The sequence below is a fragment of the Eubalaena glacialis genome, chromosome 8, assembly GCF_028564815.1.
Source record: "Eubalaena glacialis isolate mEubGla1 chromosome 8, mEubGla1.1.hap2.+ XY, whole genome shotgun sequence".
NCBI classification, from domain to species: domain Eukaryota; kingdom Metazoa; phylum Chordata; class Mammalia; order Artiodactyla; family Balaenidae; genus Eubalaena; species Eubalaena glacialis.
The window spans coordinates 9,973,828-10,000,000 of NC_083723.1; the positions used below are offsets into that span (position 1 = coordinate 9,973,828).

Below are 26,173 nucleotides of genomic sequence, written 5' to 3' on the forward strand. Positions count from 1 at the left end.
GGAACTCAGCTTACAGGAGCAAAGCACATACATAAGGCAACAGAGAGGCCAAATGCTGTGATGACTAGAGCATGGAGAGCTCGCCTGGACCTGGGGTGGTGGGCAAAGTCCCCACCACACTGAAGAATTTGACGCGAGTTGTGAAGGACAGGCAGGAATTGGGAAGCCATGGAGGGGGCGTTTGCGGCGTCAGAGCTGAGCTGGGGGAAAGGGACCCACAGGACACGTGGAGAACGGTGAGCTGGTTAGCTGGCTTAGCAAAGGCTTCGTGGGGCAGTGGTTCTCAACTGGGGTGATCTGCCCCAACGCGGCCTCTGGCAAGGAGTGGAGACAGTTTAGATCATCACATCTGGGGGTGGATGCTACTGGCATCTAGTGGGTAGAAGGAGGAATGCTGCTAAATCCTACAATGCCCAGGGCAGTCCCCACGAAGAAAAGGTATCTGGCTGAAAATATCAACTGGGCCCTGCAAAGCACCAGTAGGGGATGCTGAGAACCAGGTGGGAGAGAGCAGGGAATTCCAGGCACATCACTTAGGACTGCGTATAGCTGCGGTAAGAGAAACCCCATGACAGGGATGTAAACGAAGAGGGGTCGGAATAACTGGAGCTGGGTGGCCGCAGGGATCCGAGTTCTTCCATCTTCCTGCCCTGCCATCTTTTTTGTAAATTGTGGTAAAATATACATAACATAAAATTGACCATCTTAATCATTTTAAGTGTATAATCCACATTGCTGAAGTGTGAAGTATATAAAGTACATTCACACTGTTGTGAATTCACCACCATCCATCTCCAGAACCTTTTCACCTTCCCAACCTGAAACTCAATACGTGTTAAACAACAACTTCCGACCCACTCCACGAGCCCCTGGCAACGACTATTCTACTTTCTGTCTCTGTGGATTTGACCACTCTAGGGTCCTCATATAAGTGGAATCACAGTATTTGTCCTTTTGTGTCTGACTTATTTCACTTAGCATAATGTCTTTGAGGTTCATCCGGGTAGTAGCATGTATCAGAATTTCATATCTTTTTGTGGCTGAATAATATTCCAAGCATGTATATGCCACATTTTTATCCATTCATCTGTTGATGGACACGTGGGTTGTTTCCACATTTGGGCTATTGTGAATAGTGCATCAGTGAACATTGGTGTACACCTGTTCCTGCTTTCAATTCTTTTGGGTATATACCTTAGAGTAGAGTAGAATTGATGGATCATATGGCAATTCCATGTTTAACTTTTTGAGGAACTGCCAAACTGTTTCCCATAGTGGCTGCACCAGTCTATATTCCCACCAACAATGTGTGAGCTTTCTAACTTTTCCACATCACTAACAACACTTGGTATTGTCCATTTTTTAAATAAAGTCCAACCTAATGGGTGTGAAGTGGTATCTCATTGTGGTTTGATTTGCATTTCCTAATGACTAATGATGTTGAGCATCTTTTCATGTGCTTACTTATTGGTCATTTGTCTATCTTCTTTGGCAAAAAAGTCTGTTCAGGTTCTCTGCCTGTTTTTGAATTGGGTGCTTGTTTTGTTTGTTTGTTTTGGGCCTCACTGCACAGCATGCGGGATCTTAGTTCCCCCACCAGGGATTGAACCCATGTCCCCTGCAGTGGACGCGCAGAGCCCTAACCACTGGACCACCAGAGACTTCCCTGGGTGGGTTATTTTTATTGAATTTGGGGAATTAAAAAAATAGATTCTGCATATTAATATCAACCCCTTATCAGGTATATGCTTTGCAAATATTTTCTCCCACTTTGTGGATTGTCTTTGCAATCTCTTGATAGTGTCCTTTGATGAACAGATTTCAATTTTGATGCATTCTAATGTATTCTTTTTTTTTTTTTTACTATTTATTTATTTGGCTGCGCTGGGTCTTAGTTGCGGCATGTGGGATCTTTAGTTGCAGCATGTGGGATCTTTAGTTGCGGCGTGTGGGATCTAGTTCTCTGACCAGGGATCGAACCCGGGCCCCCTGCATTGGGAGCATGGAGTCTTAACCACTGGACCACCAGGGAAGTCCCCAATGTACCTATTTTTTTTTCTTTTACCTGTGCTTTTGGTGTCATAGCAGCAGAAATCATTGCTAAATTCAATGTCATGTAGATTTCCCCCTAAGTTTTCTTCTAAGAGTTTTATAGTTTTCCTCTTTCATTTAGATTTTTGATCCATTTTGAGTTAATTTTTGTATATGGTGTAAGGTAAAGGTCCAACTTCATTCTTTTGCATGTGGATATCCAGTTTTTTCAGCCCCATTTGTTGAAAAAACTATCCCTGGTCTATATATGTCTTTATTCTGGTACCACACTATTTTGATAACTGTAACTTTATAATAAGTTTGAAACAGAAAGTGTGAGTTTTCCAACTTTGTTCTTTTTTGTCGTGACTGTTTTGGCTATTCAGAGCCCCTTGAGTTTCCACACAAATATCTGCAAAAAGTGTCATTGGGATTTTGATAGGAATTGCATTGAATATGTAGATCTCTTTGGGTAGTATTAACAACTTAACAACAGTAAGTCTTCCATTCCTGAATGTGAGGTGTGTTCCCATTTATTTCTGTCTTCTTTAATTTCTTTTGATTTGATTTGATTTAGTTTTTTTACTGAAGTATAGCTGACTTACAGTATTATATTAATTTTAGGTGCACAACATAGTGATTTGATATTTTTATGTATTACAAAATGATCACCACTTCTTTCATTTCTTTCAGCAATGTTTTATAGTTTTCACTGTGCAGGTCATTCACCTCCTTGGTTGAATTTATTCCTGAGTATTTTATTCTTTTGATGCTATTGCAGATGGAATTCTTTTCTTAATTTTCTTTTCAGATTGTTCATTGTTAGTGTATAGAAATGCAACTGATTTTTGTGCAACTGATTTTGTATCCTGCAACTTTGCTGAACTTGTTTATTAGCTCTGGTAGCTTTCTTGTAAATTCTTTGGGATTTTCTATATATAGGATCACATCATCTGTGAATAGAGATAGTTTTACTTCCTCTTCTCCAGTTTGGATATCATCTGTTTCTTTTTCTTGTCTAATTGATCTGGCTAGAATATCAGTACAATGTCAAATAGCAGCGGTGAAAGGCATCCTTGTCTTGTTCCTGATCATAAGGGAAAATTTTCAGTCTTTCACAATTGAGTATGATGTTTGCTGTGGGATTTTTGTAAATGTCCTTTATCATGTTGAGGAAGTTCTCTCTCTCCTTTTTAAAAATAAATTTATTTATTTATTTTTGGCTGCGTTGGATCTTTGTTGCTAGGCACGGGCTTCCTCTAGTTGCGGCGAACGGGGGTTACTCTTTGTTGTGGTGCGCGGGCTTCTCACTGCGGTGGCTTCTCTTGTTGCGGAGCACGGGCTGTAGGTGCACAGGCTTCAGTAGTTGTGGCACGCGGGCTCAGTAATTGTGGGTCGCGGGCTCTAGAGCGCAGGCTCAGTAGTTGTGGCACATGGGCTTAGTTGCTCCACGGCATGTGGGATCTTCCCGGACCAGGGCTTGAAACTGTGTCCCCTGCATTGGCAGGCGGATTCTTAACCACTGCGCCACCAGGGAAGTCGGAGGAAGTTCTCTTTTATTCCTAGTTTTCTGAGTGGTTTTTTGGTGATGAAAGGGTGTTGGATTTTGTCAAATACCTTTTATGCTTTAGTTGAGATAATCATGTGGCTTTTCCCCTTCATTCTATTAATATGATGTATTACATTGATTGATTTTCTTATGTTGAACTACCCCTGAATTCATGGGATAAATCCCACGTGGTCATGATGTACAATATTCTTAATATGCTGTTGGTTTGGTTTACTAGTATTGATATTTTGTTCAGGACTTTTGCATCTATATTTGTAAATGATATTGGTCTTTTTTTCTTAGTCTAGCTGAAGTTGAACTAACTCTTGGTTTCACTGATTTTTCTCTATTGTTTTCTATTTTCTATTTTGTTTGTCTCTGCTCTCATTTCTATTATTTCCTTCCTTCTGCGAGCTTTGGGTTTAGTTTGTTCTGCCTTTTCTAGTTTCTTAAGGTGTCCAGGTAAGCCATTGATTTGAGATCTTTCTTCCTTTTTTAAAAAAATTAATTTTTATTGGAGTATAGTTGATTTACAATGCTGTGCCAGTTTCTGCTGTACAGCAAAGTGAACCAGTTATACATATACATATATCCACTCTTTTTTAGATTCTATTCCCATATAGGTCATTACAGAGTACTGAGCAGAGTTCCCTGTGCTATAAGTAGGTCCTTATTAGTTATCTATTTTATATGTAGTAGTGTGTATATGTCAGTCCCAGTCTCCCAATTTATCCCCCCCCTTTCCCCCTTAGCAACCACAAGTCTGCCCTCTATATCCACGACTATATCTCCGTCCTGTAAATAGGTTCATTTGTACTATTTTTTAAGATTCTACATATAAGTGATATCATATGATACTTGTCTTTCTCTGTCTGACTTACTTCACTCAGCATGACCATCCTCAGGTCCATCCATGTCGCTGCAAATGGTATTATTATTTTTTTAATGTATACATTTATAGCAATAAATTTTCTGCTCAGCACTGGTTTCCCTACATCTCATAAATTTTGGTAAATTGTGTTTTTATTTTTGTTTGTGTGAAGGTATTTTATAATTTTCTTTGTGATTTCTTCTTTGACCCATTACTTGTTTAAGGGTGTGTTAATCTTCATAAATTTGTGAAATTTTCAGTTTTCCTTGTGCTCTTGATTTCTAGTTTCATTCCGTTGTGATTGGAAAAGATACTTTAATGATTTCAATAATTTTAAATGATTAAGACTTGTTTTGTGGCCTAATATGTGGTCTGTCCTGGGGAATATTCCATGTGCACAAGAGAAAAATGTGTGTTTTGCTATTGTTGGGTAGAGTTGTCTATATACGTCTGTTAGTTCTAATTGGTTTATAGTGTTGAGTCCTCTATTTCCTTACTGATCTTCTGTTTGGGTGTTCTATCCATATTGAAAGTGAGGTATTGAAGTCTCTAACTATTATCATAGAACTGTCTATTTCTCCCTTCAGTTCTTTACAGTTTGGGATTCTGTTGTTCTCTGTATGCACGTTTATAATTATTATAGCTTCTGGATGAATTGACCCTTTAGTTAATATATGATGTCTTTCTTTGTCTCTTGTAACAGTTTTCAACTTAAAGTCTATTTTGTTTGATATTAAGGTAGCCACTCCTGCTCTCTTTTTGTTACTATTTGCATGAAATATCTTTTTACATGCTTTTATTTTTTTTCTCACTTTATATCTAAAGTTATTCTCAAAGTAGTTGTGGCTCGCGGGCTCTAGAGCACAGGGTCAGTAGTTGTGGTGCACGGGCTTAGTTGCTCCGTGGCATGTGGGATCTTCCCGGACCAGGGCTCGAACCCGTGTCCCCTGCATTGGCAGGCGGATTCTTAACCACTGCGCCACCAGGGAAGTCCTACTTTTCTATTTCTCCTCCTCAAACTTGATTATTTCAATTGCTCTATCTTCAAGTTCACTGATTATTTCCTCACATCTGCTGTTGAACCCCTCTAGTGGATTTTTCATTTCAGTTATTGTACTTTTCAGCTCCAGAATTTCTTTTTGATTTCTTTTTAGATTTTCTATCTCTTTGTTAATTTTGATCATACTTTTTTTTTCTGATTTCCTTTGGTTCTTTGTACCTTTTTCCCTTTGCCTTCTTGAGTATATTTTAGACAGTTGTTGGTTTTGTTTTGGTGTTTTTTTTTGACTACACTGCACAGCTTGCGGGATCTCAGTTCCCCGACCAGGGATTGAACCCGGGCCACCGCACTGAAAGCACCAAGTCCTAACCACTAGACCACCAGGGAACTCCCTAGACAGTTGTTTTAAGGTCTTTTCTTATGGGTTTCCTCAGGGATGGTTTTTGTCAATTTTTTTTTTTTTTTTGGCTGCACCACGTGGCTTGTGGGATCTGAGTTCCTCGATCAGGGATTGAACCCATGTCCCCTGCAGTGGAAGCTCAGAATCCTAATCACTGGACTGCCAGGGAATTCCCTGTCAATTTTTTTGTTACTTTGAATGGGCATATTTTCTTGTTTCTTTGTATGCATTATCAATGTTTTGTTGAAAACTGGGTATTTGATTATTAAAAATGTGCTAACTCTGGAAATCAGATTCTCCCTATTCCCTAGCATTTGCTCTTTTGGTTTGTTTATGTTTTTACTGTTGAAGTTTGTAGTGGTCTGCTTATGTTTATACTTTTCCAAACTATTTTTGCAAAGACTATTCCTTGTGTGTGCTCACTGAAATCTCTGCTCCTTTAGCTCATGATCAGCTAATGTTTTGGTAGAGATTTCCTTGAATGCCAGGAGCTAAACAAACAAACAAAACACACACACACACAGAGAAACAGAAAAACAAACAAACAAAACTCCACCTCTCCCTTTTTTTCAGATTGGCTCTGTGCTGGGATTATCCTTTAACATTTATGCAGGCTTGCTCTGAGCCTAGGCATAAGCCCAGGGTGAAAGCGTCAGGTCTCTGCAGGTCTTTTCTGGGTATGTGTCTTGTGCTGTGCATGCATGTGGCTTTCTAAATACGCCTTATACACAGCTGCTTTTGAATGTACTAACTTTCCAAGCTTCTCCTCTGGGCTGTATTTGATCTGTTGTATGTCTCCACTCATAATCCCTTGCCTCAGATGTCTTTTAGGAGCAGTGGCTGTTGCTTTGTCCACGTGACTTCCACTTGACGTGAAAGAGAAGCAAGTGCCTCACATTTCTTTATGTCGCGGTTCTTTAGGTCTCCCCAAGACAGGTTAGAATGTATATACACAGTAATTTGCAAATAAGGGTGCCTCAGCTTCCACTGGTTTGAGGGAGGGGATTAGAAACTGTGTTACCATCACTTCAAGACGAAGACCTCTGCTGTGCCAGAGAGGGGGTGGGGCATGGTTGAGTAGAAACACCGGAAAACTTTCCTACTGTCTTTTTTGTTTTTTTTTTGGTTGCACCACGTGGCATGTGGGATCTTAGTTCCCCGACCAGGGATCAAACCTGCACCCCCTGCAATGGAAGCATGGTGTCTTAACCACTGGACTGTTAGGGAAGTCCCCTACTGTCTTTTTTTTTTTTTTTTTAAACATCTTTATTGGAGTGTTACTGCTTTACAATGGTGTGTTAGTTTATGCTTTATAACAAAGTGAATCAGCTATACATATACATACATCCCCATGTCTCCTCCCTTTTGAGCCTCCCTCCCACCCTCCCTATCCCACCCCTCTAGCTGGTCACAAAGCACCAAGCTGATCTCCCTGTGCTATGCAGCTGCTTCCCACTAGCTAGCTATTTTACATTTGGTAGTGTATATATGTCCATGCCCCTCTCTCACTTCGTCCCAGCTTACCCTTCCCCCTCCCCGTGTCCTTAAGTCCATTCTCTACGTCTGTGTCTTTATTCCTGTCCTGCCCCTAGGTTCTTCAGAACCATTTTTTCTTTTAGATTCCATATATATGTGTTAGCATATGGTATTTGTTTTTCTCTTTCTGACTTACTTCACTCTGTATGACAGACTCTAGGTCCATCCACCTCACTACAAATAACTCAATTTCGTTTCCTTTTATGGCTGAGTAATATTCCATTGTATATATGTGCCACATCTTCTTTATCCATTCATCTGTCGATAGACACTTAGGTTGCTTCCATGTCCTGTCTATTGTAAATAGAGCTGCAATGAACATTGTGGTACATGACTCTTTTTGAATTATGGTTTTCTCAGGGTATATGCCCAGTAGTGGGATTGCTGGGTCATATGGTAGTTCTATTTTTAGTTTTTTAAGGAACCTCCATACTGTTCTTCATAGTGGCTGTATCAATTTACATTCCCACTAACAGTGCAAGAGGGTTCCCTTTTCTCCACACCCTCTCCAGCATTTATTGTTTGTAGATTTTTTGACGATGGCCATTCTGACTGGTGTGAGGTGATACCTCATTGTAATTTTGATTTGTATTTGTCTAATGATTAGTGATGTTGGCATCCTTTCATGTGTTTGTTGGCAATCTGTATATGTTCTTTGGAGAAATGTCTATTTAGGTCTTCTGCCCATTTTTGGCTTGGCTTGTTTGTTTTTTGATATTGAACTGCATGAGCTGCTTGTATATTTTGGAGATTAATCCTTTGTCAGTTGCTTCGTTTGCAAATATTTTCTCCCATTCTGAGGGTTGTCTTTTCATCTTGTTTATGTTTTCCTTTGCTGTGCAAAAGCTATTAAGTTTCATTAGGTCCCATTTGTTTATTTTTGTTTTTATTTCCATTTCTCTAGGAGGTGGGTCAAAAAGGATCTTGCTGTGATTTATGTCATAGAGTGTTCTGCCTATGTTTTCCTCTAAGAGTTTGATAGTGTCTGGCCTTACATTTAGGTCTTTCATCCATTTTGAGTTTCTTTTTGTGTATGGTGTTAGGGAGTGTTCTAATTTCATTCTTTTACATGTAGCTGTCCAGTTTTCCCAGCACCACTTATTGAAGAGGCTTTCTTTTCTCCATTGTATATTCTTGCCTCCTTTATCAAAAATAAGATGACCATATGTGTGTGGGTTTATCTCTGGGCTTTCTAACCCGTTCCATTGATCTATATTTCTGTTTTTGTGCCAGTACCATACTGTCTTGATTATTGTAGCTTTGTAGTATAGTCTGAAGTCCAGTAGCCTGATTCCTCCAGCTCCGTTTTTCTTTCTCAAGATTGCTTTGGCTATTCAGGGTCTTTTGTGTTTCCATACAGATTGTGAAGTTTTTTGTTCTGGTTCTGTGAAAAATGCCATTGGTAGTTTGATAGAGATTGCACTGAATCTGTAGATTGCTTTGGGTAGTATAGTCATTTTCACAATGTTGATTCTTCCAATCCAAGAACATGGTATATCTCTCCATTGGTTTGTATCATCTTTAATTTCTTTCATCAGTGTCTTATAGTTTTCTGCATACAGGTCTTTTGTCTCCTTAGGTAGGTTTATTCCCAGGTATTTTATTCTTTTTGTTGCAGTGGCAAATGGGAGTGTTTCCTTAATTTCTCTTTCAGATTTTTCATCATTAGCGTATAGGAATACAAGAGATTTCTGTGCATTAATTTTGTATCCTGCTACTTTACCAAATTCATTGATTAGCTCTAGTAGTTTTCTGGCAACATCTTTAGGATTCTCTATGTATAGTATCATGTCATCTGCAAAGAGTGACAGCTTTACTTCTTTTCTGATGTGTATTCCTTTTATTTCTTTTTCTTCTCTGATTGCTGTGACTAAAACTTCCAAAACTATGTTGAATAATAGTGGTGAGAGTGGACAACCTTGTCTTGTTCCTGATCTTAGAGGAAATGGTTTCAATTTTTCACCATTGAGAACAATGTTGGCTGTGGGTTTGTCATATTCCCCTACTGTCTTGAAGATGGCTTTTTCTTGGTTGAGCACTTGCTTGGTTGCTGTAGACCTTTGAATTTTTTCCAGAGCTCCTAAAAAGTTGGTTCTGACAGTTCTGCTTGTTTTTATAAATAAATAAATAAATAAATTTATTTTTGGCTACGTTGGGTTTTTGTTGCTGCACATGGGCTTTCTCTAGTTGCAGCGAGCAGGGTCTACTCTTCATTGCAGTGTGCGGACTTCTCTTTGCGGTGGCATCTCTTGTTGCAGAGCACGGGCTCTAGGTGCGCGGACTTCAGTAGTTGTGGCTCGCAGGCTCAGTAGTTGTGGCGCATGGGCTTAGTTGCTCCGTGGCATGTGGGATCTTCCTGGACCAGGGATCGAACCCGTGTCCCCTGCATTGGCAGGCAGATTCTTAACCACTGCGCCACAAGGGAAATCCTCTGCTTGTTTTTTCAGTGTTTTTGTGGGAAAACAAGAGCTTGGAGCTTCCTAGTTCACCATTTTGCTGATATCACTCCCTCTGTGATCTTGTGCATCTTGCCTTTCTCCTCATGTTTGATGCCTCAGGGCCACAAGGTGGTTGCTACACCTCCAGACATTCCATCTAAGTCTAGGGCAGTGAAAAGAGAGAAATGCTAGAATACTATGCCCGCTGCATACATCCCATTTAATGAGGGAAACAGAAGCCTTCATGTTGGGGAAAGAAGATCATGGGAAGCTGATGGAGTAGGATGTACCAGGAATCTGTCTCCCCACCTAGACAACAGTTGCACTGGCAGAACTTGTCTGATGTAACTATTTTGGAAACCTGGAGTCTGTTGAAGGCTTGCAACTTCCAGGGGAAGACTTGGAGGGTAAACTGGGGTTAATTTTGCTCAATTTCAGCCGTTTGTACAGTAGCACCTACCCATCCCCAACTTCCAGCCTGTCGGCAGGCAGCTGTGCACAACAGCTAATCAGAGCCAGGGTGGACAAAAAGGACCCTATCCTCCAGATACTGGGGATCTGTGCTCTGATGGCTGATTGCTGGTTCAGGTCACAGAGGTGCAGACAAATAGGCACCTCCCCCGTTGTTGCAAGCCCCTCCGCCTCCAGGTGAAGTGACCTCCAGAAGGTTTAAAGGACCAGTGCCCTTCTATTCCCACCTTCATTTTTCACTTTTTGCTCTTTCAGGGGCCAGACATTAAAATCTAGGACATTCAAAAACAACTGCATATACAGAGAAAATTAGAAAGTGACCCTGCATGCCCAGGAAAAGTCTAAAAAAGGACTTGAGAAGACCTTAAGTTTATACCTTAGGTTGATCCTGGGCACAGAGACAGCCTATAACAATCAGAAAACAATACACAATAAACAACCTGAAACTAACACAACATCATAAATCAGTTATACTCCAATAAAAATTAAAAAAAAAATACACAATAAACAAAAACAATAAAAAAACCCCACAAACCCTGGGGAAGGAGAGGAATCTGATTTCCAGAGTTCCCTCATTATTAAATTCACATGTCCAGTGTTCAACAACAACAACAAAAATCACAAGGCATACAAAGAAACAGGAAAGTATGACCCATTCAAAGGGAAAAAAAAATCGACAGAAACAGTCTTTGAAAAATATCTACTGGCAGAAATACTAGACAAAGGCTTTAAAACAACTGTCCTAAAGATGTTGAAAGAACTAAAGGAAAGGGACTTCCCTGGTGGTGCAGTGGTTAAGAATCCGCCTGCCACTGCAGGGGATACGGGTTCGAGCCCTGGTCCGGGAAGATCCCACATGCCGCGGAGCAACTAAGCCCATGCACCACAACTACTGAGCCTCTGCTCTAGAGCCTGCGAGCCACAACTACTGAGCCCACTTGCTGCAACTACTGAAGCCCACGTGCCTAGAGCCTGTGCTCTGCCACAAGAGAAGCCACTGCAATGAGAAGCCCACGCACCACAACAAAGAGTAGGCCCCGCTCGCCGCAACTAGAGAAAGCCCACGCACAGCATCGAAGACCCAACACAGCCAAAAATAAAAACAAATAAATAAATTTATTTAAAGAAAAAGATGAGAGAAGCCTCCAATTACTAAAATAAAAAAATGAAAGTGGGAACATTGCTACCAATTCTACAGAAATAAAGTATTATAAGAGAGTACTATGAACAGTGGCATGCCAACAAATTGGATGACCAAGATGAAATGGACAAATTCCTAGAAACACAAAATTTACAAAGACTAAATCATAAAGAAACAGGTAATCTGAATAGACCTAAAACTAGTAAGGAGATTGAAGCAGAATCAAAAATCTCCCAACAAAGAAAAGTCCTGGACCTGAGAGCTTCACTGGTAAATTCTACTAGACATTTTAAGAATTAAGACTAATAATCCTCAAACTTTTCCAAAAAATTGTAGAGGAGAGAACACTTCCTAACTCATTCTCTGAGACCAGCATTGCCCGGACACCAAAGCCAAACAAAGACACAAGATAAAACTACAGAACAATATCCCTCAGGTACATTGATGCAAAAATCTTCAACAAAATACTAGCAAACAGAATTCAGCAATACATTAAAAGGATTATACAGTATGACCAAGTGAGGTTTATTTGTCAAATGCAAGGATGGTGCAGCATACTAAAATCAATCCATTTAATATGCCACATCAACAAACTAAAGGAAAAAAAAACCCACTTTATCATCTCAGTTGATTCAGAAAAAGCATTTCACAAAATCCAACATGCTTTCATGATAAAAAAAAAAAACAACACTCAGTAAATGAGGAATAGAAGGAATACTTCATTACAATAAAGGTCTTATGTGAAAAACCAACAGCCAACATTGTACTCAATGGTGAAAGACTGAAAGCTTTTCCTCTAAGATCAGGAACATGGCAAGGATACCCACTTTCACCACTTCTATTCAACATAGTACTGGCAGTTCTACTCAGAGAAATTAGGCAAGAAAAAGAAATAAAAGGCATCCAAATTGGGAAGGAAGAAGTAAAATGGGGGGCTCCCCTGGTGGCACAGTGGTTAAGAATCTGCCTGCCAATGCAGGGGACATGGGTTTGAGCTCTGGTCCGGGAAGATCCCACATGCCACGGAGCAACTAAGCCCATGCACCACAATTACTGAGCGTAAGTTTAAAAAAAAAGTAAAATGATCACTGTTTGCAGATGAGATCTTATATGTAGAAAACCATAAAGATTCCACAAAAATACTTGTTAGAACTTAATAAATGAATTCAGCAAAGTTGCAGGATACAAAGTCAACCCACAATCTCTATACCCGACACAATTCTATACATGCAATTTCCATACACGAACAATAAACAACCTGAAAAGGAGATTATGAAAACAATTCCATTTACGATAGCATCAAAAAGAATGAAATACTAAGGAATTAACTTCACCGAGGAGGTGAAAGACTTATACACTGAAAACCACAAAACATCACTGAAAGAAATGAAAGATGATGTAAATAAATTGAAAAACATCCAGTGTTCATGGGTTGGAAGACTTAATATTGTTAAGATGTCAATACTATCCAGAGCGATCTACAGATTCAATGCAATTCTTATCAAAAGCCCAATGACAGCTTTTGCAGAAACAGAAAAATACACCCTAAAATTTATATTGGAATCTCAATAGCCAAAACAATTTTGACAAATAACAAAGAACACTCACATTTCCTGATTTCAAAATTATCACAAAGCTATGTAATCAAAACAACGTAGTATTTGTATAAAGCCAGAGATGTCGACTAATGGAATAGAATAGAAAACTCAGAAATAAACACTTGCATGTATGGTCAAATGATTTTTAAAAAAATATTTATTTTATTTATTTTGGCTGCACTGGGTCTTAGTTGTGGCACGTGGGAACTTTGTTGCAGCATGCGGGATCTTTAGTTGTAGCATGTGGACTCTTAGTTGCAGCATGCATGTGGGATCTAGTTCTCTGACCAGGGATTGAACCCGGGCCCTCTGCATTGGGAGGATGGAGTCTTACCCACTGGACCACCAGGGAAGTCTCTGGTCAAATGATTTTTGATAAGGGTACCAAGACCATTTAATGCGGAAAGGACAGTCTTTTCAACAGATGCTGGGAAAATTGAATATCCACTTACAAAAGAAAAAAGTTGGACCCTTATTAACACCATATACAAGAGTTAACTCACAGTGGATCAAAGACCTAAACTTTAGAGCTGAAAGTATAAAACTCTTAGAATAAAACATAGGACAAAGTTTTATGACATTGGATTTGGCAATGATTCCTTGGATATGACACCAAAAGCACATTTAGCAAAAGGAAAAATAGAGAAATTTGACTAAATGAAAATTAACTTTTTGCATCAAAAGTCACTGTCAACATAGTAAAAAGACAACCCACAGAATGGGAGAAAATATTTGCAAACCATATATCTGACAAAAGATTAATGTCCAGATTATAGAGAGAACTCTTAAAACTCAACATTAAAAAACAAAACAAACAAGAAAAAAACCTAATTAAAAAATTGGCGAAGGACTTGAATAGACATTTCTCCAAAGAAGATATATGAATGACTAATAAGCACATGAAAAGATGCTCGACATCACTAATCATTAGGGAAATGAAAATCAAAACTACAATGGGATACCACCTCACACCCATTAGGATGGCTACTATCAAAAAACTAGAAAAGCACAAGTGTTGGCAAGGAAATGGAGAAATTGGAACACTTGTGCACTGTTGGTGGTACCATAAAATGGTATAGCCGCTGTGGAAAATAGTATGGCAGTTCCTCAAAAAATTAAAAATAGAACTGCCGTACGGTCCCATAATTCCATACCTAGGTATATTCTCCAAAGAACTGAAGCAGAGTCTGGAAGGGGTATTGTACACCCGTGTTCATAACAGCATTATTCACAATAGCCCCCAAATGGAAGCAAGTGTCCATTGACGGATGGTTAAGCAAAATGTGGTGTATACATACTATGCAATATTATTCAGTCTTAAGAAAGAAGGAAATTTTGCAAGATGGATGAATCTTGAAGACATTATGTTAAATGAGATAAGCCAGTAACAAAAAGACAAATACTGTATGATTCTACTTATATGTGGTACTTAGAGTAGTCAAATTCATAGAGACAGAAAGAAGAATGGTGGTTGCCAGAGCCTGGGAGGAGGGGAAGATGGGGAGTCAACATTTAATGGTATCGAAGTTCCGTTTTGCAGGATGAAATGAGTTAGGAGGATGGATGGTGGTGATGGTAGCACAACAGTGTGAATGTCTTTAAGACCACTGAACTGTACACTTAAAAATGGTTAAGAAGGTAAATTTTATGTTATGTGTATTTTATGAACACAAAAAAATGTATGCACAAAGAGCAGTGGTTTTCAGTGGTTCGGGTTTAGGGAGAGCAAAGGATGAGTAGGTGGAGCACAGGGGATGTTTAGGCTGAGACACTATTCTGTATAATATTATAATTGTGGATACATGTCGTTATACACTTGTCAAATCCCATAGAATGTACACACCAAGAGTGAACTCTAAGGTGAACTATGGACTTCAGTGAATAATAACATGTCAATATTGGCTCATTGATTGCAACAAATGTGCCACAGACTAATGCAAGAGAGTCGTAATAGACGAAACTGTTGAGGGGATGAAAGGGCATGAGGGAACTATGTACCTTCCGTTCAGTTAAGAAAAAAAATTTTTTTTAGAAGGATATTTATTTATTTATTTACTTTTGGTTGCATTGGGTCTTCGTTGCTGCGTGAGGGCTTTCTCGAGTTGCGGCGAGCGGGGGCTACTCTTTGTTGCAGTGCTCGGGCTTCTCATTGCGGTGGCTTCTCTTGTTGCGGAGCACGGGCTCTAGGCACACGGGCTTCAGTAGTTGTGGCACGTGTGCTCAGTAGTTGTGGCTCGCGGGCTCTAGAGCAGAGGCTCAGTAGTTGTGGCTCACGGGCTTAGTTGCTCTGCGGCATGTGGGATCTTCCTGGACCAGGGCTCGAACCCGTGTCCCCTGCATTGGCAGGTGGATTCTTAACCACTGTGCCACCAGGGAAGTCCCCCCAATTTTTTTAAAATTGAAATATAGTTGATACAATGTTGTGTTTGCTCAATTTTTCTGTAAACATAAGACTGCTCAAAAATTAAACCTATTTTTTTTTTAAAAGAAGCCTTCACATTGGCCAGAACAGGATCACGGGACCACTGCTGGCTGCAAAGGAGGCTGAGAGAGCAGGGAGCAGCATCTTTCACCTGGACTGTGGACACAGTCCTTCACCAAATAGAATTGGGGTCTGAGGGCAAAGAAGATGAAGGGTCCACTAAGTGACCAGGCTCCAAATCTCAACCTGTAGGCCGGTTACCCCTGTGAGCTGGAAATGACCATAAACTGTTCACATCACTGCAGGTCAGAGCATTGCACACACAGTTAGCCAGGTGCCATGGCCTGGACCAACGACTGGTGGAGAATCACCGTCTTACCCTGACCTCTCAGCCCAGACTGCAAACCTTCAGCATGCTCCTGGGGTGCAGAGAGGCAAGCCAGTGAGGCGTGCTGCTTCGACCAGGCATCCCTGACCCCAGGAGCCTCCTATGCCGGCAGCTGGCCCCTCCTCGCCGCCTCCTGAGCTTAGCAACGGTGTTCAGCTCCAGTTCCCTCTCTGGGACTGCTGGGGCAGGTTCAATCCCACTAGTAATAAAGGAGAATTGAAAACGAGGCATCTTTTTACAGTTATTAAATTTGTAAAGTCTGACAACAGATCAAACACACAGTGAAGGTGAGGCTAGTGACTTGGCACGTTTGGTTATTGCTGGTGTCAGTGAAAAGAGTCGCAACCCTTGGGGAATCCACGTGTGTCCACCATCTGAACCCTTCACCCGACACCAATAAGCAAGAATCTGATAATTACTCAATACATCCTAGATTAGATTAGCCCAAGGGTAGAGCTGATGAACTGTGTGTACTTAGGGCTGTAAACGTGGTAGTCGTTTACACTCCCATCTCATCTCTAGAATCCTGGATTAAGGAAGATAAATACAAAATAGAGGAAATACAGTTAGGCGCAAAGATATTAACCAAAAACTTCTTTATTGGAAGCAGCCGACCTTTGGCACTAGGAGAGCAGACAATCCATCACTCTGTGGGACACAGCCCAGTGACACACACGCTAGTCAGAGTCTGAAGGAAGTGTTGAGTCTGTGTTAAATGTCAGGAGATAAAGTGGGATACGGGAGTGTGCAGAAACTGTGCTCACGACAGAAGTCTGTGCCCGGGGCGTGGCCTCGGAGACCCCACACACGCACAGGGAGCCGGGTGGTGAGATTGTGGCTGAGAGTTTTCCTCTTTTACTCAGAGTTGGATGCTGCCACTCTCCCCCTGTGTGTGTTTCAGAGAAGACCCCAGAGACCACACATCTGGGCTCCGTCTCTGTGGGCCTCTCCTGGGGACAAACTAGGTCAAGGGGGTGTGCCCGGGGGCTCCACAAGTGCCAGAGGGGCCTGGGGCTGAAGCTGCAGAGAATGTCCTCAACCAGCGACCAAAGAAGATGATGGACAAGCACACACCCTTGGGGCAGGCTCCCCACCATCTTCCGGAGGTTCCCCGTGAGGCTGTGGGTACCCAAGCCGGAGCCCACTCTTTTTTTTTTTTTTTGGCCGCACGGCGCACAATGTGGGATCTTAGATCCCCGACCAGAGACGGAACCGGTGCCCCCTGCAGTGGAAGCATGGAGACCTAACCACTGGACTACCAGGGAAGTCCAAGGAGCCCACTCTTCAATGCACTCTGGTTGCTTCCTTCCATCCCCTGGCTCATCCCCACTGTCTGCTGGTGCCCTCTGGGATCACCTTCCAAATCAACTCTTTGCATTGGAATCCCTGCCTCAGCGTCTGCTTCGGGGAAAAGACATCTAGGAGAGAGGACAGAGCCCCTAGGTGGGAGCTGGAGTCCCAGCATCTGCCTGCCAGGGTGTATGGGGGCGGGGCCCGGGAGCTGCCGGATGGAGGTCACTGCACACGGCAGCCCCTGGGCCGCTGGCTCTCCTCTCCACCGTGGCTGACTAGGGGCTTAGGGGTCCGCCTGCACCTGCCCTGGCAACCCCCCTTGGCATCTGGTTCCCCCGCTCTTGGCTTCTGTCTTCCCCTGTATGTGTTGGGTGGCTCCCTCTGAGTCAGGCCAGGGTCTATGAAGCAAACACAAGACCAGGGAGACAGCAGTTTCCTTCCTGCAGCTGCCTCTGGCAGGTGGCCACATGAGAGATAGTCCGCACGGGCTGCCCTTATCTGCTCAGCCTTGGCATGGGGGCCAAGGTCTGGCGCATTCTGGTGATAGGGAGAGCCCAAGGGAGGCCTCAGAGCTCCCTATCTGGAAGGAGCGGAAGGTGAATGAAGTGTAACCTGGGCCAGGGGGGGCGGAGCTGCTTGCCTGGGGCTCCCAGCGACACTCAGCCCCTCCGTGGTTGGTGGGGACAGACCCGGGCACGGGACATAAGGGAGGGGCCCGGGGCGGAAGAGCGAGGCTGTGTGTACCCGTCGCACCTGGGGTCTCTGTGCGCTGTCAGACCCCAGCGAGCTGGTGTTTGCCCCTCCGCCCAGAGGAGACTACTGTCACTGTGTCACTCCACCCCTAACTGCCCCCTCTGTTATCGGGTTGTTAATATTAATTAACAACAGTTGCTAAGGATGACAGTGCAAGGGTGTGTCCCAGCCAGAGCTGGCCTGGACCCAAGAGGGCGCTGGGGAGACTTTGGGGTCTGAGGCTGGGGCTTGGGGGCGTGAATAGAGGTTCGGAGGGCTGGTGCCCAGGCCCAGCCACGTCTCCCACTTGTCCCTGGGCCTGGGACCTCCTGCAGCGGAGGCCGCTTGGGGAGCTCACAGCAGGTCTCTGGCTCGCTCAGCCCTCTGGCCTTGGTCACTTTGGGAAGTGGGTGAAGGGGACACCCCGGGAGGCTCATCTGAGAGGGTGGAGCCAAAGGTGGGAGGGACAAGTGAGGTGGATCATTAACCAGCTAGAAGCCCCGGGAGGTGCAGGACTCAGCCCCATTGGTCCCCAACTCAATCGGGTGACACTGTCCCGGGTAGGGAAGCTGCCTCGTAGGCCGTCCCCAGTTTTAGTATATGTACGGCCGCAGTGAGCTCTGTGTGTTGCCAGGAGCCAGCCCTTGGCTGTCCCCAAGTCCTGGCCTCACTTACCCTCTGACCCCTTCCCAGTGCCAGGATGGTGGAGGTCGGCCTGAAGGGCTGGCTGCTCTGGGCCCTGCTCCTGAAGTTGGTGAGTCCCAGGCCCTATGTCCACTCCGGGCAGGGGGCTGCTTGGCAACAGTGAGAGAGGGCCTGGGGTCTGGGGAGGGGGCAGTTTCTAAACAGAAGAGGGATCCCAGGCTCCCCAGAGGAGGGGTGCAGGTCGAGGGTCCTGAGCTGCTCAAGCCTTCAGGTCGCGGGGTTAGATGGACACAAGCGTTGAGCAGGGGGTAGCTGGGCTGGGTGTGACTGAGTGCCTCCCATTCCTGGTCCGCTGTGGGTGTCCTGGCCTAAGACGGTTGGTGGAAGGTTAAGGGAGGATCCAGTCCCGGGGTGCTGATGGCATGGGTTCAAGGGGAGAATCACCTAATGAGGATTTAGCATCTAGGTTTAGGAGGAGGTCTTGCCTCTCAAGTTTCTTGCTCATTTGCACGTCTGGGAAGGTGGGTGAAGGCTTTCAGCCCCCAGCAGGTAAGAGCAGGGGAAGCTCTGCTCAGAATCTCCAAGAGGGGCCCTGGCTGCAGCTTGGGCACGGTGGCAGCTGACAGCAACGGCAATGGTGCCCCAGATGCACAGGGCCTGCATCCACACGGCCCCTTGGAGCAGCCCTCCACCTGTCCAGGGGTCCTTGTTTCTCAGCAGGACCACACAGTGGCTTCCAGGGGTCTCCTGGGTGACCCCATTCTCCCTACTGTCCCCTTACCCTCCGGAGTGACCTTGCTAAAGGCAGATGTGCCAGGTCACCTCTCTCTTCAGTGACCCTGTCGCTCAGGGTGGAGGCCTGGCTCTTCCCATCCGCTCACCACCCTCAGACACCACTGGGAGCCTCACGTGCTGCTTCGGCACCCCACCTTCTCCAGTGCTGCCCCCGGAATCCCTGGCATCCTGGACCTGCCTGGCATCCACCCCTCACCCGCCCTGCTCTGCTTCCTTCTCCACGCCTGTCCTGGCTGCCCGCTGCCCCATCAGCTACCCAGAGGTGCTGGCCGGCGCTGGGGCTCGGGGTGACGCTGCCCTGTTCCACAGGCCCAGAGCAAGCTGTACACACCCATACACCAGCCCGGATACTGCGCCTTCTACGACGAGTGCGGGAAGAACCCGGAGGTGTCTGGAAGCCTGGCTTCACTGACCAACGTGTCCTGCCTGGACAACACGCCTGCCCGCCACGTCACGGGTGACCACCTGACCCTCCTACAGAGAATCTGTCCCCGCCTCTACACCGGCCCCAACACCACCTATGCCTGCTGCTCCCCCAAACAGCTGGTGGCCCTGGACATGAGCCTGGGGGTCACCAAGGCCCTCCTCACCCGCTGCCCTGCCTGCTCTGAGAACTTCGTGAGCCTGCATTGTCACAACACCTGCAGCTCCAACCAGAGCCTCTTCATCAACGTGACCCGAGTGGCCGGGAAGGGGGGCAGCCAGCCCCGGGCGGTGGTGGCCTATGAGGCCTACTACCAGCGCAGCTTCGCCGAGCGGACCTACGACTCCTGCAGCCGGGTGCGCATCCCTGCGGCCGCCACGCTGGCCGTGGGCTCCATGTGCGGTGTCTACGGCTCTGCCCTCTGCAACGCCCAGCGCTGGCTCAATTTCCAGGGGGACACGGGGAACGGCCTGGCACCTCTGGACATCACCTTTCACCTGTGGGAGCCTAGCCAGGCCGAGGGGAGCGTGATGCAACTTCTGAACGATGAGGTCGTGCCCTGCAACCGGTCCCAGGGCTACGGCGCGTCGGCCTGCTCCTGCCAGGACTGCACTGCTTCCTGCCCCGTCATCACCCGGCCCCAGGCCCTGGACCCCACCTTCCACCTGGGCCGGATGGAAGGGAGCCTGGCCCTCATCCTCATCCTCTGCTCTCTGTTCGCCTTGCTCACCGCCTTCCTCCTGTGGCCCCGCCTGGCCAAGTGGTGCCAACGCAAGACGCCCAACCCCAAGGCGAGCATCGGCCTGGCCCACCGGCTCAGCCTCTCCACCCACACCGTCCTCAGCCAGTGCTTCCAGCGCTGGGGCACGTGGGTGGCCTCGTGGCCAGTGACCATCCTGGTGGTGTCCACTGCTGTGGTGGTGCCCATGGCAGGGGGCCTGGCTTTTATAGAACTGACCACAGACCCCGTGGAGCTGTGGTCAGCCCCCAGCAGCCGAGCCCGAACCGAGAAGGCATTCCACGACAAGTATTTTGGCCCCTTCTTCCGAACCAACCAGGTGTTCTTGACGGCACCGAACCGGCCCCGCTACAGGTATGACTCCCTGCTGCTGGGGCCCAAGAGCTTCAGTGGGATCCTGTCCTCTGACCTGCTGCTGGAGGTGCTGGAGCTGCAGGAGAGGCTGCGGCGCCTGCAGGTGTGGTCGCCGGAGGAGCAGCGTAACGTCTCCCTGCGGGACACCTGCTACGCCCCCCTCAACCCGCACAACGCCAGTCTCTCTGACTGCTGCATCAACAGCCTCCTGCAGTATTTCCAGAACAACCGCACGAACTTGCTGCTCACGGCCAACCAGACGCTGTCGGGGCAGACCTCCCAGGTAGACTGGAAGGACCACTTTCTCTACTGCGCCAAGTGAGTCCTCGAGGGCATGGCTGCCGGGGTCGGCGTGGGCCCCCTGGAGCCCAGGCCGGTGCACAGCCCAAACTGAGGGGCCCCGTGTGGCTCTGGGTCTCGGTCGCAGGGGCGGCGACGTGCCGCTTCTCTCCGTGCTCCCTCTCGGGCCCCCACGCCCTAAGTGGGGTGCGTGCTCACTGCAGCTGGTTTGCACCTGACCATCAGAGCCTCCACGCGGTCTTTCTGCAGCACTCCTGACATAGGGCTCATCCTTGCATGTTCTTGGTCTAAGGGTTGCAGAGCAATCTGAAGGCCCTGCTCGTGGGTGTGCTTCGTTATTTTCCTTTTTGCTTTTGTGCTGGGCCTGGATGCAGGCCAGCAGGGCCATGGGTAGCCCGTGAGGTGCCTGGGGCCAGGGCAGGGGCCGGGGCTGGTTTTAGGTCCTGCTCGCCTGGGCCGGGTACCCTTGTGCAGGCTGCAGCTACACCTCCTCACGCTGTTTGTGCTTTGTCCCCGGCTGTGTCCACTTTGCCGTGGTGCAAACAGGAGGCCAGTGAAGGCGTTGGGCCTCGGGACCGAGAGTGAAGGTCCGAGAGCTACCAAGCCTGGAGGGGAGCAGGTAGGTGGGCAGGCAGCCTCTGAGGCTCTCTGGGGTTGGAATGGGCAGAGGTCCTCAAACGCCTGGTCTCAGGGTCCCTTCACACTCTGACAAAAGACCGAGGGCTCCAGAGAGCTTGGGTTTGGATAGAGGTTATATCTACTGACATTTACCACGTGAGAAAGTAAAACTGAGAAATTACAAACTATTTCTTAATTCTTTAAAAATAACAATAATAGGCCCATTACATGCTGCCACAAATAACATATTTTAATGAAAAATAATGGTATTTTCTGTACCAAAAATATCAGGAGTGATTAAGAGTAGCATTGTTTTGCATCTTTGCAAATCTCTTTAGGGTCTTGCTTAGCAGAAGATGCTGGATCCTGGCATCTGGTTCTGTGTTTGGCCTGTTGGTTGAAGCTCAGCGAGAATTCTTGGCCACACACTCGTGTAGCCAGAGGAGGGAGGAGTGTTGTAATAGCCTTTCCAGAGAATTGTGGATTTTCTCTGATACATCACCAAAGCTCAGCAAGTGATCTTTTCTTTCTTTTTTGCATTGGGTCTTAGTTGCGGCATGTGGGCTTCTCTCTAGTTGAGGCGCGTGGGCTTAGTTGTCCCTTGGCATGTGGGATCTTAGTTCCCTGACCAGGGATCGAACCCGTATCCCCTGCATTGGAAGGAGGATTCTTAACCACTGGACCACCAGGGAAGTCCCCAAGTGATCTTTTCTTAAACGTTAGCTGCAATATGGAAACTAGAGCCATGTCAGTGAACTGTCTGTACTCCACAGACTGGAGATCGAAGAAGGGTAAAAATGGCAAACAGAATCTTAGTGTTATTATGGAAATAGTTTTGACCTTGCAGACCCCTGAAAGGGTCTCCAGGGCTCCCGAGGCCCCCACGCCACCCTGAGAATCTCTGGATTGGACGGGGGAGCCAGGGCTCCCACCCTTCAGGTGAGCCAAGTTTGGGCTGCTTCCCAGAGTCTGTGCTTCAGCCCCAGGGCTGGCCCTCAGAACAGGCAGGTCAGGGAGGAAGCTCTGACCCCAGGTTTCCAGTCCTCAAGTTGGCTTTACTTTGATTTTGGATGCTCACAGCAATTCTTGGGTGGCCCGATTATCCCCATTTCAGAGACATGGAAACTGAGGCTCAGAGGGGTATGGTGAGCTGCTCAAGGTCACACAGCAACCAGCACTCCCAGCCAGCTGGTGACTGACGGACGCACTTGCTCACAATGAGTGCTTTGTCCATGCACGTGTCATGTGTTCGCAGAAAGGGCTCAGTGGAGGGCATGGAGACCTGCCCAAGGTTGCAGGGCTGGTACGCTGTCCAAGGAAAGAAGGAGTTCCCACCTCTGGGCCTGGAGGGTTCTGGGCTGGCGGGAGGAGGAGGCTGAGGGCAGCGTGAGGCCTGCGTGGCTCTGTTGGTGGTTAGGACCCGGGGGGCTTGTGTGCCAGACTCCGGCCCCCACCCCAGGGGAGCGTGTGTGACGCTCACCCACCTGCCGCATCTGGGAGGACATGATGGTGGAGCCGGGAGGGTGAGACTGGGGTGAGGGGAGAGAGAGCTTGAGGTCCCGCTCAGGGAGCTCCAGTTCACTCTGGATTGGGCCCAGAAATGTTCTGACCACAGGGTCAGGCGATGGTGCTGGGGGTCCGGGGTGGGGCACCCGGGCCACGGAGATGGGAGTGGGATCAGGAAAGGTGTGTTCCTCTCCCTCCAGTGCCCCCCTCACCTACAAAGATGGCACGGCCCTTGCCCTGAGCTGCATGGCTGACTACGGGGCGCCCATCTTCCCTTTCCTCGCCGTGGGGGGCTACAAAGGTAAGTTGGGTGGCCCCCGGGAGGCCAATGAGGGGACATACGGGGCAGGAGTCAAGGGCAGAAGGATGGGAGTGGCAAAGGGCTTCCTGCTGCCTGAGGGTGGCTGCAGACCTGCCCATCCTGCGTCCTTCCTCTGCCACCCCCTTCATCTTCTCCCAGCCCTGCTCAGATTCTCTGGTTCTGTGCCTGGGCCCATAGGCTTTGCCTTTGGCTGAGAGAGGGAAGTGGGGTGTAGTCATTCGACAATGACTTGGATGGGGAGGGGAGGGGGAGGGGAAACAGGGGTGAGGCTGGGGTCGGGGAGGAAAGCAGAGGTGTGGTTGGAGGGTAGCTGAGCATTTCTCCTTCCAGGAAAGGACTATTCTGAGGCAGAGGCCCTGATCATGACCTTCTCCCTCAACAATTACCCTCCTGGGGACCCCCGGCTGGCCCAGGCTAAGCTCTGGGAGGGGGCCTTCTTGGAGGAGATGCGAGCCTTCCAGCGTCGGATGGCTGGTGTGTTGAAGGTCGCATTCATGGCGGAGGTAGGCGCTGCAGGGTCCCCTGGCTTTGGGGAGGACAGTTCAAGTGGCTCTGGGTGGGGTCCTGTGTCCCCATCATGTCCTCGCCCCTCCTGAGTGACCTTTAGCTAGCGTCTGCCCGCCCAGGAGGATGGGGTGATGCGACAGCTATTCTCGCAGCCTTGCCGGGGCTCACAGTGGCTCACACACACAGTGCCCGCTGGCCAAGCCCTTGGGTCAGTGGGGCTGGTCGGGTGTGTGTCCACAGCGCTCCCTGGAGGATGAGATCAACAGCACAACAGCCGAGGACCTGCCCATCTTCGCTGTCAGCTACCTCGTCATCTTCTTGTACATCTCCCTGGCCCTGGGCAGCTACTCCAGCTGGCGCCGAGTACTGGTGAGAAGTGAGGGGAGCAGCGAGGGTGGGATGGCCCATCAGGGTGCTTAGAACCTTTCCAACCTGCTTTCCAGAGCACTTCAAAACAGCAGAGTGGACACACCCAGAGTGGCTCCCCCAAAGGGTGATGCTTCTTGAAGTGTTCTGTTTCAAAAGGCGATGCGAGTTTTCATTCTGCTCCCTGACAATACCCCACCCCCAACTTGTGCAAATGCAAAGCTAATATTTACATTGTCTTACAATGCATGCTTGAGGAAGAAGTGGCAGGCTCACAGGGCCTGCCCTTGGGAGGACGGCTCTGCAGAGCGGCCAAAACGCAGAAGCATGGAGCAAGCCTGCCCTCTGCCCTCCTCTAACTCAGGTTGGGGGCACATCGGGCAGCCCTGCAGCCAGGAGGCTGAGCCTGATCCCATTGCAGGTGGACTCCAAGGCCACGCTGGGCCTGGGCGGGGTGGCTGTGGTGCTGGGCGCAGTCATGGCTTCCATGGGCTTCTTCTCCTACCTGGGTGTCCCCTCCTCCCTGGTGATCCTTCAAGTGGTGCCCTTCCTGGTGCTCGCCGTGGGAGCCGACAACATCTTCATCTTCGTTCTCGAGTACCAGGTAAGGGGGCAGGAGTTCTGCATACCCCCAACTGCCCCTACATGCCCAGGTGCAGCCCTGCATGGGTTTGCTGGGCTTCTTACAGCCTCTTCCTAAGCGCTGATGTCCATGTGTACAATTCCTGTAGAAAACAGTGCTTTGCGTTTATTTATCTTTCACATAAATGTATTCATACCATTTGTGTCACCTGAACTTGCTCTCTGTCAGCCCCACATACTGTCTGGTAAGAGTGTCACACAGCACAGCCCAAGCTCATACTGATCGCTGCATGACAGGCCAATAAATCGAGAGATGAGGTGTTGAGGCAAGGAATAGTGACTTTATTCAGAAAGCCAGCTTACTGAGAAGGTGGTGGACTACTGTCCCAAAGAACCATCTTACCCAAGTTAGAATTTAGGCTTCTTTTATACTAAAAGGGGAGGGAGTGTGGCTTGTTGTTACAAGCTTTTTGATGCCAGGAATCCTTTGTTCTTGCAGCTGTCCACCTAAGTCTGGTCACAATGTTCCTATAAACCTCCAACAAGACAAATGTTAGACTCTGTTCTGCAACTTTTTTATCTCTATGTGAATGGAAAAGTGTTACACCTTTAAAGGTCAGAGCCTTGAGAATGGGCCATCATGTATATTTCAGGCCCTAGGCAACATTCTTTAACAAAAGATCCAGAGCCAGCATGACTAAGCACAGGCAACAGAGCACAAAGGTTAGAGATCCAATGTGGAGTCAGGTTTGTTCTTCTCTGTTCCACATACAGCCACCTCTGTCTTTGTGCTACTAGGTAGCATTCCATGGAAGCACAAGTCAGGGTCCATTTAGCCTCTCCTGTTAGTGAACATTTAGGGTTCCAGCGACGTGTCAGAGCAAGGATGCCATGGGCATCCCCAGACGTGCCAAGCATTTCTCTGGGCCAGACCCTGAGAAGTGGAAGATGTGGCAGAGCAGTGTCGGCAGGGTCTGGTCGCACTGGGGAGGGTGGAGCCATTTCCTCAGGCCTGGCTGGGTCTCCAGGCGACGGCCGTGCCTGGGGGAGCGGGTGGCACGTGCCAGCTCCCTGCTGGCCTGCGAGGGAAGAGCCCTTGGCTGGATCTTGACCGTGTCCCTGCCATCCCCACACAGAGACTGCCA

General features: G+C 47.2%; 1 protein-coding gene across 2 annotated transcripts in view; it reads left to right on the top strand.

The window, feature by feature from the left end:
- The first annotated feature begins 18,570 nt into the window (after positions 1-18,570).
- NPC1L1 (NPC1 like intracellular cholesterol transporter 1) overlaps positions 18,571-26,173 on the top strand; it is a 23,386-nt gene continuing 15,783 nt past the window's right edge. For both annotated transcript variants that reach the window (XM_061197556.1, XM_061197557.1), the window contains exons 1-7: positions 18,571-18,624; positions 19,620-21,145; positions 23,452-23,552; positions 23,904-24,076; positions 24,321-24,449; positions 24,868-25,050; positions 26,165-26,173. The exon at positions 26,165-26,173 is cut by the window's right edge and continues 106 nt beyond it. In XM_061197556.1, coding sequence (XP_061053539.1) covers positions 18,571-18,624; positions 19,620-21,145; positions 23,452-23,552; positions 23,904-24,076; positions 24,321-24,449; positions 24,868-25,050; positions 26,165-26,173 — 2,175 coding nt within the window. The remainder of the gene's footprint in view (positions 18,625-19,619; positions 21,146-23,451; positions 23,553-23,903; positions 24,077-24,320; positions 24,450-24,867; positions 25,051-26,164) is intronic.